A 12,113-nucleotide genomic window follows, 5' to 3' on the forward strand; every position below is an offset into this window, starting at 1 on the left:
CTGTCTGACCCTCCTCTTCCTCTCCCCAGCACCTGTCTGACCCTCCTCTTCCTCTCCCCAGTACCTGTCTGACCCTCCTCTTCCTCTCCCCAGCACCTGTCTGACCCTCCTCTTCCTCTCCCCAGCACCTGTCTGACCCTCCTCTTCCTCTCCCCAGCACCTGTATGACGCCAAGAAGGCCCAGCAGAATTTAGAGGGCAGCTTCAAACAACTAGAAAGTGTGAGTGACATTATTGGTTGTAGGGCTTTCAAATGTCTGTGAGATGTCTGTGAGAAATCTGAAAATATGTTGGATCACATTCATTATTATTTAACACAAGAAAACACACGTACACAAGTCTATACATTTTTAGTTTCAGTGTCTACTCTACTGGGACTTGAACCTCTAACCCTAGCATTGTTCATACCAGGGGTTCCCAACCTTTTTTGGCTTGTGACCCGATTTTGACGTCACAAAAATCTAGGGCCCCCCCCCCCCCTAGACATTCAAATTCCGGTACACTATCGATAATATCATCAGTGACATCGTCAGAGATGTCACATGTAACAGTATGCTTCTTTTTCCCCTCAGAATTCTGACTTTAATCTGAGAATTCTGACTTTAATCTGAGAATTCTGACTTTAATCTCAAAATTCTGACTTTATTTTCAGAATTCTGACTTTATTCTCAGAATCCTGATTTAAAGTTATAATCTCAAACATTTTCATCCAGGCAAAAAATAATTAAAGTCACCATCTATCTGATAGTGAGCCCGTTGACACTGTTTGGATCTCACCTGCAATTACCACTTATCGCCATAGGTGTCACCCAAGAGAACAAAACTGAAATTTGAGAGATGATCACTTTCACTTTAAAGAGATATGCAACCCCCCATGACCAGAGAGAAGAAAGCCAGGCCGTCATGTCAGTTTTTCAAAAAAGGGCGGGGAGTTTTCAGGCTTTCGAATCCGCCCACTCCACATTTGGATAGGATGAGCTTTTGTGGGGCGGGCAAATTTCAGAACCAATGGCAGAGCTCTGTGCATTTCCTGTAATGCTTTATTTTAGCATTCAAAAGTAGTGCGAGCCCCCTTCCTGGCTATTCATTGGCTACTGAGTCACGCATTTTGGACCTCAGCGGACGCCACTCGATTGCTCTGGTTATTACTACTAATGCTCTACTCATTATTATTGTGTGTGTGTGTGTGTGTGTGTGTGTGTGTGTGTGTGTGTGTGTGTGTGTGTGTGTGTGTGTGCGCGTGTGTGTGTGCGTGTGCGTGTGTGTGTGTGTCCACAGACTAAGAAGCGCTTTGCCAAGGAGTGGGCGGAGGCTGAGAAAGCCTTACAGCAAGCGGAGAAAACCGAGAGCGACCTTAACGCCACCAGGCTCGATGTTGATAAAGTAAACACACACACACACACACACACACACACGCACACAAACACACACACACACACACTTGCATCAACAATTGACCACCGATCCCCCCCCCCTGGTTTCTTCATTCTTAGTCAAAAACGCCCTTGTCCTTTCTACACCCCCTCCCTCATCTCTCTCTCTCTCCTTCCATGACCGATTCCACCTCCCCCTATCTTCCATCTCTCTCCTTTCACTCTCTCTATCTATTCTTACATTTCTCCCACTTTGCATTTTTTTTTGCATCTTTTCATCTCTTTCTCTCTCTTCCATCTCTCCTTCCCTCCCAAGGCCAAGCAACATGCCCAAGCCCGTACACACGCGGCGGAGGAGTGCCGGAATGACTATGCAGCACAACTCCAGAAATCCAATAAGGAACAGAACCTCTTCTACTACACAGAGATACCGCAAATCTTCAATGTGAGATGCTCAAATACACACACACACACACACGCACGCACGCACGCACACACACACACACACACACACACACACACACACACACACACACACACACACACACACACACACACAATGACACAATTGTTCTAAACTCCAACAAAATCTGATTGCACAATACGTAACAAAAACACAGCCTTAAGCTTTCTCATCCGCTAGCATGGTATGTGTGCGTGCGTATGAGCACTAATATACAATATTTAAACTAGGGCTGTCATTGTTAACGCGTTAATCGCGCGTTAATGCGGGCCCATCATACCGCGTTTTTTTTTTTTATCGCGTTAATCGCATGCCGCTATTTTGTCCCTTCATTGTAGTCAAGCCGTTCGGTTTCCTGTCTCCTGCTTATGCAGGCAGGCATGGAAAAGAACGACAGCAATATGCTTCTAAATGGCTCGTTTTACTTTAAAAAACGCACAAGTCGAGAGCCGTAGTTTGCACCTTGTGTAAAACGGAATTAAAATATCACCGAAGTACATCGAGTTTGAGGCGAGCGATCACCTAAAAGTAGCTAGCGGCCAGCTAGCTAGCGCGAGACTCATCACTCATTCTTCCTTCAGAGTCTCGGATGCGCGGGTCCTCTAACCACTGGGAGGTCGGCTCCAATGGCTTCAGGCGATATACACGTTATCAATACTCAGTTTCCAATACCGAGCCATTATTCACATGGAAGTGCCAAAGTCTTTAGCTCAGACACAGCCTTCTTCGGCTGTGTCATTTTGGGTTTCGACTGCTCCACAGCGTCGCCGCCGGAAGTATCGGTTCTAGATATATTTTGTAGACATTTTTACCTCCTGTTCTATCTATACGGCTCTGCTGTCTACATTCCACTTCTATTGAGTTGAAAATCAATCTAAAATTCAAGATCACAAAGTAGATGTATTTGCATTCATTTGATTCCCAATCACGACACATTGGTAAGAATGATTAATATCCAATTAAAAATGCATTGTAATGCAATTATAATGGCATTTTAAACATGCGATACAAAGATGCGATTAATCTTGCGATTAACTATAGTTAATCGCAAGATTAATCGCGATTAATAAAATGAATCGTTTGACAGCCCTAATTGAAACATGTAGCGGTGGTAATAATATGAGTACATGACACATGTAGTACACGAGTTAAACAAAGACAGCATTTGTGCATACGTGTGTGTGTGTGTGTGCTGAGCAGAACCTGCAGGACATGGAGGAACGGAGGATCATGCGGTTGGCAGAGGGCTACTGCCAGTTTTCAGAGATGGAGAAGAAGGTGATGCCCATCATCTCCAAGTGTCTAGAGGGGATCTCCTCAGCAGGGGGCAGAACTAACGAGAAACAGGCAAGTGTGTGTGTGTGTGTGTGTGTGCGTGTGCGTGCGTGCGTGTGTGTCTGTGTGCGTGTGTGTGTGTGTGTGTGTGTGTGTGCGTGTGTGTGTGAGTGAGTGTGTGTGTGTGTGAGTATGTGTGTGTGTCTCATCTCCTATATGTCTCAGATGCCACTAGTGTGATTTTGCAGAAACCTTAAGGGGTGATGCATCTTCCCAGCGTTTCAACGGGTTAATTGCCCTCAGGGTTAATTGGCTTATAAAGAGTGCTTCAATTAAATGTCAAAATGTCAATCTCTGAAAGGCCTCCGTTAACTGCTACACGAGCGATCCCATTTCCCCGAAAACTGCAACTTTGCACTATGTTCCAGAGTTATAATTAAATTTAAATAGGCGCTTTAATTAAAGGTCAACGTTTTTTTAACGCAAATGTGATATCTCAGACACCACTGGCCCCCATTTTGCCAAAAACGTGGAGAACTGATTTTTGCTTTGGTGCTCTGTTCTGACGTTTTTTTGTTTAAGGTCCCATATTCTACACTTTCCAGTGTCTTCTTTTATGTCTTGAGGTCCATTCAAAGCTGTGTGTGTGTCATGTACCGAAAACACTCTCAATCCATTTTTACGTGTTCATTCTCCAGCATCTCTCTGAGCCCTTACCAAGAACAGACTTGTTTCTATTGCTGTGCCTTTAATTCTCATTAATATTAACGACCCCTCTGTTCTGATTGGCTAACCATTTGGGCAGCTGCAGACAGCGAGAGGCTGGTAAAACTCTCCAGGGATAAACAATGACAATCACTCCACCCCTTTGGGGCGGAGAAACACTTTGTTAAACTATTATTTCTTACAAAAATTATCATGAGGAAACATGACGTTCAACCTGGAAACAAAATCGCAAACGGACCAATACAAAATGGTTACATTTGTTCATATTAATAGTCTACTACTGTAATCCCATTTTTAGGTAAAGTCTCTTACAGCAATAATGCATTTATTGTTTGTATTTATACTTGTGTTACAGAGTAAGGTATGTCACCGTACAGTAGTTATTGGCTCAGTCAGTCTGAATCTGTTAATAGAGAGCCAATATCTACTCATTTCCTTGCTGTTAGTGTGTGTGTGTGTGTGTGTGTGTGTGTGTGTGTGTGTGTGTGTGTGTGTGTGTGTGTGTGTGTGTGTGTGTGTGTGCGTGCGCGTGTGTGTGTTCAAGATTCAAGATTTTTATTGTCACTCCATGGTACAAGTATCACGTGTGAAATTCTTGTGCTGTGGACTCCGTTTACAACATAGTACAAATATAACAGGGCATATGAGTGCAAAAACAACAAGAGACACAACAAGCAATAAGGCAGTATAGTGATAAGACAAGTCAGAGACAGTGGCATATTCACTGCACATAGGTGCACATGTCGTGTGCATACTTTAGACGTGCTTAAACATTTTAAATTCTGCGTATTTGACATACAGGTGCAAATAACATATTCCTTATTAAACATACAATTAAACTCGGCATTTTAAATTCGGCGTATTTGACATACAGGTGCAAATAGCATATTCCTTATTAAACATACAATTAAACGTTAGACATACGTAATGGTAGCAGCTACAGTACGGTACAGTGCGGCTACTACACTATTTGTGTATGTTAAGGAGTCTCGTGGCCTGCGGGAAGAAACTGTTCCTCAAGCGATTTGTGCGTGCTTTCGGAACCCTGTATCTTCTCCCTGAGGGTAACAGGGAGAACAGGCTGTTGTGGGGATGGTTTGTGTCTTTGATGATCTTCAGGGACCTCCTGAGGCACCGCTGTTTATACAGTTCATTATACAGTGTGTGTGTGCGTCTGTGTGTGTGTGTGTGTGTGTGTGCGTGCGTGCGTGTGTGTCCGCAGGACTCTATGCTGTTCATAGAGCAGCACAAATCTGGTTTCGAGCGACCTGGGGATGTGGAGTTTGAAGACTACACCCAGGGAATCAAACCAGCAACCTCCGAGTCCAGCCTCAACCCGCCGCGAGTGCGCGCCAAGCTCTGGCCTTTCAGCAAGAAGAACAAGGTGAACTAGGCACATTAAAAGTGTCCCTCAGCGTCTCAAGGACAAGAGCTTCCCTGCCTCTCCCCTATCTGCTCTTCCCGCGTCTGGCTTTGACAGCCCCAATATCCTTTCTGTCCTACTCTTCTTATCTTGCTCCTATAGGCCACACTGTATAAGTGTCCGAGCACACGGAACGATTTCATAATGTTTTAACACATAACACATATACACACACACCCACGCACACACACACACACACACATACACGCATACACACACCCACGCACGCACACACACACACACACACACACACGCATACACGCATACACACACCCACGCACACACACATACACACGCATACACACACACACACACACATTCCACTCATGTCTAACCCCGCCCCCTCACTTCCCTGAGGGGCCAATTCCAGTCTGCTGCACAGACTTGCCCAAAAACACCCGATGCTCTCTTTCTGTGTGTGTGTGTGTGTGTGTGTGTGTGTGTGTGTGTGTGTGCCTGCGTGTGTGCGTGCGTGTGTGTGTGTGTGCGTGCGTGTGTGTGTGTGTGTGTGTGTGTGTGTGTGTGTGTGTGTGTGTGTGTGTGCGCGTGCATGTATAATTTCTGTCAAATATCTCAATATCTCTTTGACTCATTCTCCTCTCTTCCTGTTCTGATTTCCTCTCTCATAATTTTCCCAGCCGTTTAACCCATTGATACCTGATGCAGCAATTGTGTGTGTATCCCTTTCAGACTGCGAACCGCGTCATACATGGTTCGCGGTCTTAAAGGGATACACACACAAATGAGGGATATTCACGCAAATGCTGCATCAGGTATCAATGGGTTAACCCTGTCTCCCCCTCTCCCTCTGCCCCGTAACAAGCTGTCTTTTCTCCCCCTCTTCAGTTTGCCCCGCCCTCTTTCTCTCCCCCCTCCCCTTTCCCACCTGGCAGTCGCCCCCTCCCCCTCCCCCTCCCCCTCCCCCTCTCCCTGCCCCTCTCCAAGCTGCAGCGCTCCCCCCTCTCTCTCTGTCTGAGGGAGTTTAGTCGTTCAGTCAAACCCAGGATCGCCTCCTTAAAGACGTTACACAGACTGATCCTGGTGAGTGACGCTCACGTAGACATGTTGTTACGCACCTACGCTCAGCATGAAATCAAAGACTAAATAGAAAGAATAAAAAATAATAAATATATGAGGAACTTTGTGAAACAAGATTAGGCAAAGCCTAGTTAAGCCGGACCCCAGACTGCTGCCGCTACTGCTCGACACGCGTGTGCCACACGCAAGCATGTGTGGTCACAGGTAAGCCCCTGACACGTTTTCTTGGCCGGCCCCGTTCCAGGTCCGGCGAAAACTGAACTACAACCATCTTGTCGATTTACTAAAAAGAGAATGAATTTGATGCCATTTTTAACGCAAACTTAAATTCTATCATGGTCTATCATGGTACTTAAAAAAATTAATTAAATTTCCACTCTTACCGGAAATACTGAAACTAAATTAGATGAAAAACTAAGACATTTGTATTGAACAAAAGTTAAGGAAGAAAGGAAAAGGACAACTATAGTAACTGGTTTACCCTGCATTTTGTAAAAGCAACTATTCACTTGCATGTTATTAAATGTGTGTTTCCTGTGTGACGTGTCTGTTGAGTGAATGTACTGTATGTGTATGTGTCACATACTGAGTGTCCCTCTCTCTCTGTCTAGATGTCACATGCTGAAAGGCACATGGTAACAGTTACTTATACACAGTAGACTTTACAGGTGCTCAGCTAATCTGGTGCTGTCCTTTGAATACTTCTCCATTTACCATCTCATGGCACAGCCCAACCCAATCATTAACTAGAAACCAGAGACCCAAGACTAATCTGTGATGTCATACTGGTATTGCATACAACTATAACTATAACTATTATGATAGTAAATATTACACTGATTTTGCGAATACATAAAATATTGTACATTTTTTAATTTACATCTTCTTATTATAGTAGAGGTATAAGCTCGGAAATAAAATATACACCTATCTCCAGAAAATCATTGTGTTTTACTGTCAAAGTCAGCTCCTCCATCTTTTTCAATTCAGTCTCTATGGAGAGTTGCATGGGTGTGACATCACAGTTGGAAAGACTCTTCTCTGTGGGTTTCTGGCTATGGGTCATCCATTTAGTATGTCGCAATCCAACATGACTAACATTCTATTGCTGAAATTCAATGGTATTCGTCCTCCGGGGAACTTGTTACTTTCAGACAGTGGGATAGTACAGGGTTTTTGGTGAATCGCACTTCTCCCTCTGTCTGTGACTATTTCTCTATTCCTGTTTTTTCACCACCGTCATATCCTGTCTACTTCTTCTTGGCTTCCTTGACACAGAATCGTTATGAGACTCTCTCTCGTCGGATTTCTTTGACTAAAGAACTCCATTTACAGTATTACAGCATTCTGTCAGTCTGTGTCTAGGAATCCACGTCGGGAGTGTGAAACTGAACTATAGTATCTCAGTGTGTCTGGGACAGAGATAGGAAGCAGTGACATCTGGTGGTCAACCTTGATATGATGGTGCAACGTGAAAGTGTACACGAGGCTCAAAACATTCTCATTCTGTGTGTGTGTGTGTGTGTGTGTGTGTGTCTGTCTGTCTGTCTGTCTGTCTGTCTGTGTAGCCCCCCGCAGCCGAAGACTTCTCTCACCTTCCTCCGGAGCAGAGGAAAAAGAAGCTGCAGGCGAAGATTGATGACATCAGCAAGGACCTGCAGAAGGAGCAGGACCAAAGGTGACGGCATCACCAACAGCACCGTCGCCGCCCTTCAGGCCTGAAAAGAACTTAAAGAAACCCCCGGAGCAGTTAACTGCCCTGTCACATTCTCAGGACTATCAAAACAGCGGTTGGGAGCAGTTTTAATGAGTTTCACTGCGATCAACTCAATTTGTTCAGGAGAGCATAATTGGTGCTAAATCTGGTCGTAAGCCTGTTTTGACCTGATTAGCTGTAATTAGCACAAACGGAACGCATTTAGCCAATGTGGGTGAAAACCTTCCGTCGTGGTGGTTGTCACCAGGGTTCCTGCGCAGGTCTGGAAAAGTATTAAAAAATGAATTTGGTCATTTCCAGGTCTAGAATAGTTTGGGAGTTTGAAAAAATGTCTAGAGAAGTATGGGGAACGTTGTAGTTCAGGTCTGATACACACATAATTATAGGTTTTATGTTGTTGTAGACCCACTGAGTCCACAGTTGTTGATGTGAAGAATAATGCTCTTATGACCTGTCAGCATGCATTATATCAAATACCGACCATAATAAAGACATAGGGTCTGGGAAAAATATGGAATTTTAAAATGGTAACCATGTAAGACCCCTGCCAATCGTCTCACATATCTTTTTCACTGTGAAGAACAGTCTTCATCTACATTATACAGTGATTTGACCTAGTTAGCAGGGGCAAGATGTCTATCTGTGTAAATCATATTGAACACCAGACAAAATCTTCAAATCAAGGTCTGGAAAAAGTATGGACTTTTTTTTTGTTGGAAATGTGTAGGAACCACGAGTCGTGCTTCCTCACAGCACGCTGATCTGGAAGATTTAGCCGGCCGCGGAGCTTACATACATCAATGTGACATTTCCCTCGCGCGTCTCAACTTCCAAAAACTTCTGTCCACCTCTCTGACCTTGTCACCTTGTTTAGTGAGTGCTTACGTTGCCAAAACACTTGAGTGCAAAATGAGGATTGACCTCTCCTCTTCCTCCCCCTCCCCCCTCCCTCTGATGTCAGTGAGGCGCTGGAGAAGATGAAGGGAGTGTATGAGCAGAATCCACAGATGGGAGACCCCTCCAGTCTGGAGCCCCAGATCACACAGACTGCACATAACATAGGCCGCCTGAGGGGGGAGCTCACCAAACACGAGGTGTTTGTCACACACACACACACAATGTTTGACAGTTTATATTAACGCATATGCATATATATATATATATATATCTGAACTGTCATCTGCTATCTGTTCATAACAGACATGGCTGTCGGAGGCAGTGGGAGGAGAAGAATCTTCCAACACCATCAACAATAATACCCAACATGGGTAAGACCTGCTGTGCATCTGCGTGTGTGTGCGTGTGTTCCTGTGCACGCGCGTGCGCGTGTGCTTGCGCATGTTTGCTTGCGGCAGCTAAAGAGAGCGCGAATGATATCTGTAGTTGATCAGAATCAGGTGGCCAAGTCCAGTAAACATACAAGGAGTTTGACTCCGGTGTACGTTGCTCACGTGGTTGACGACGTGTTTGTATTGGACTTCTTGTGTGTTTGTCTCTGCAGTGTCGTAGCAGCCGATCCATCTCAGAACATCTACACAGAGTTTGACGATGAGTTTGACGACGTGGAAACGCCCATCGGCCACTGCACCGCTCTCTACACTTTTGAAGGTGAATTTAAATATTCACGCTCAGGTTTTATATCTCTTAGCTGTCCAGCGCTCACTTTCCAATGCTCTCGCTCTCTCTCTCTCTCTGTGTGTGTGTGTGTGTGTGTGTGTGTGTGTGTGTGTGTGTGTGTGTGTGTGTGTGTGTGTGTGTGTGTGTGTGCGCGCGCGCACGCAGGCAACAGCGAGGGCACCATCTCCATTACGGAGGGAGAGCTGTTGAGTGTAATGGAGGACGACAAAGGAGATGGCTGGATGAGAGTCCTTAGAGCCAATGGAGACGAGGGATATATACCTTCAGCCTATGTCAAACTCTGCCCATAACACACACACACACACACACACACACACACACACAGCTTGTAATGGCAAAAACATCTAGAGTCAAAGGTGCATACAAAGTCAAACCAGGGATGTTCAAGCTGTTCTTCCATATCACTTCTTTTATCTCAGCCAGTGACCTGTATGGCATTATGAAAGTGATCGATTACAAAGCTTATTATCGAGGATCGTTGCATTATCGTACACTCCCGATTCTCCACTCCACTTCCTCTGTGCGACAGCGCAGTCGTGAGCTTTACAAATTCAGGAGGGTTCGCTAGAGAAGCCGCTGTTGAACACAGACTGTGTTTAACCACCTCAGTTTTGAATGTATACCCGAGCTTATTGTCACACTGTTATGTGACTTAATCATGCAACGTATTCAGCATTGTAGAAGCGTCACACCACATTCCTTTATGTCGATGCTCTAGCTCCATATATGGCTCCACCATCCTGTGCCATGGTCACTCATAACATCTGCTAGAGATGGGACGATCTGCTTATACACAATATGGGGTTATTTTATTATTATTATTATTATTATTATTATTAATATTATCATTATTATTTTCAAGATTCACTTTAATAGCCAAAGTAAGTAATCAGATTACAAACAAAGAATTTGACTTAGTGCAAGAATGCAGCGCAGCGGTCACATCAATTAGTAGAAGATGAAGCAATACAGAAAAAAGCCACATCATCACAATCATGATTCGATACGACGACGATGCTATGTAATGAATAAAACTTCAGTGACATCAAAGTAGGACTGTGCAGAATGTTTATTTCTGAGCCACAAATCTTGGCATTGGCTTGCTAGGATGTATTGTAAACAATTTGAAAATGGTGTTATTACAAAGTGCAAATCATATTTTTTGGATGGAGAGCTTGGGAGATTGTGATGGGCAAGCCGTCTGATTTGTGATTACTACAGCAGAATCGAATCATATCGCAGTGCATTTTTCTGCCCCACAATATTGTCACATTTTCGGATTGCATAATATTGATATAATATTGAATTTCTATATATCGTCCCATCCCTAACATCGGCTGAACTTCCTTATTGTAACACCAGCCCTTGGCCTAAATGCCCTCTGCTCGGTCTTCTTACCTTAGAGAAAAATGTGATGTTATCATACATGTGAAGTTTTATGTTATAACTGGATGAAAACCACTATATAGAGAATGCACAAAATGTAATATCCCTCTGTGGAATTTCTTATTAACTCCCATCTGATATGATGGTAGCAGTGTTGATGAGCTACTCTGCTATAGGATAGATTTACAAAGCACAATGTTTTCATCAGAATACTTCAAACATGGAAGGTAAGAGGAAGAGCACAACGCCAAAGTAATGATCAAAGTTAAATGTTAGTAAATATACTGTTCTATTAAATATTATATAAGAGTAAATATTTCTATTAATTCTTGCCATGGATAAGTTGTGAACTGCACGTGTCTGAGGTTGAAGCCTCTTCTGTGGTTTCAGATTCACGTAGCACTGACTGGATGAAATCCGGTAATAGATGCAGTGGATAATAGCCGATTCTTCAGTCCTCTCGTCACTTTTGAATCCCAACTTAGCACAGGAGTGGCTGGACTGCGTGCCGGAGTGCTCATTGGTCTAGTGAGCAAATTGTTCTTTTCTGAATGATTGCTTTTATGCTTCCTTCACTTTCTGGTTTTTATGTGGTTTTTGTTTTCATATTCTGCGCATTGAGGGTTCTCACTCTTCCTCTTACTGCACTTCTCAACTCCTTTGAACTATGTATGTAATCTGTCAATAATCTCTCCTGAAATCCCAGTGAGCTGTTCTGTTCTGCCACGATCAGATCATGAGAAGACATGAGAAGTGTTTGCAGAGTGAAGAAAGGAGAGTAGTAGAAGGGTCAATACAATTATTAAAGCACCTTTAAAATCTGATAGGAGTGTTTACAAACCTCACACTCGCAAAAGAGCCATCTAAAGTTTACTGATTTCTTTCTCTACCACTGCTCTGTCCTGACCTAGTGGACGTTTATTATCATTTAAGGAGTATTATTATATTATTCATTTTTCAAAAGAAAATATGTATTTACATGTATCAAATATTAAATTTGAAAAAGAAAAAAGTATATATATGCAACATGTCTGTGTCTTCTACTTGGTGACAATAATTCTTGGTGAAAAAGAAA

The 12,113-nt window shown here is 43.6% G+C and overlaps 1 protein-coding gene across 2 annotated transcripts in view; it reads left to right on the forward strand.

Annotated features, from left to right (window-relative positions):
* The window catches only part of trip10b (thyroid hormone receptor interactor 10b), a 19,454-nt gene extending 7,414 nt beyond the window's left edge, over positions 1–12,040 (forward strand). The window contains exons 5-15 of one of the 2 annotated variants that reach the window (XM_083656228.1): positions 158–220; positions 1,278–1,382; positions 1,689–1,817; positions 3,036–3,182; positions 5,059–5,220; positions 6,909–6,932; positions 7,866–7,975; positions 8,976–9,108; positions 9,215–9,282; positions 9,516–9,622; positions 9,797–12,040. In XM_083656228.1, coding sequence (XP_083512354.1) covers positions 158–220; positions 1,278–1,382; positions 1,689–1,817; positions 3,036–3,182; positions 5,059–5,220; positions 6,909–6,932; positions 7,866–7,975; positions 8,976–9,108; positions 9,215–9,282; positions 9,516–9,622; positions 9,797–9,942 — 1,194 coding nt within the window. In that variant the 3' untranslated portion in view covers positions 9,943–12,040. The remainder of the gene's footprint in view (positions 1–157; positions 221–1,277; positions 1,383–1,688; positions 1,818–3,035; positions 3,183–5,058; positions 5,221–6,908; positions 6,933–7,865; positions 7,976–8,975; positions 9,109–9,214; positions 9,283–9,515; positions 9,623–9,796) is intronic. The other variant, XM_083656229.1, reaches the window with a different exon arrangement.
* The last annotated feature ends 73 nt before the right edge of the window (positions 12,041–12,113 follow it).

The sequence above is a fragment of the Poromitra crassiceps genome (assembly GCF_964638095.1).
Source record: "Poromitra crassiceps genome assembly, chromosome: 19".
NCBI lineage: Eukaryota > Metazoa > Chordata > Actinopteri > Beryciformes > Melamphaidae > Poromitra > Poromitra crassiceps.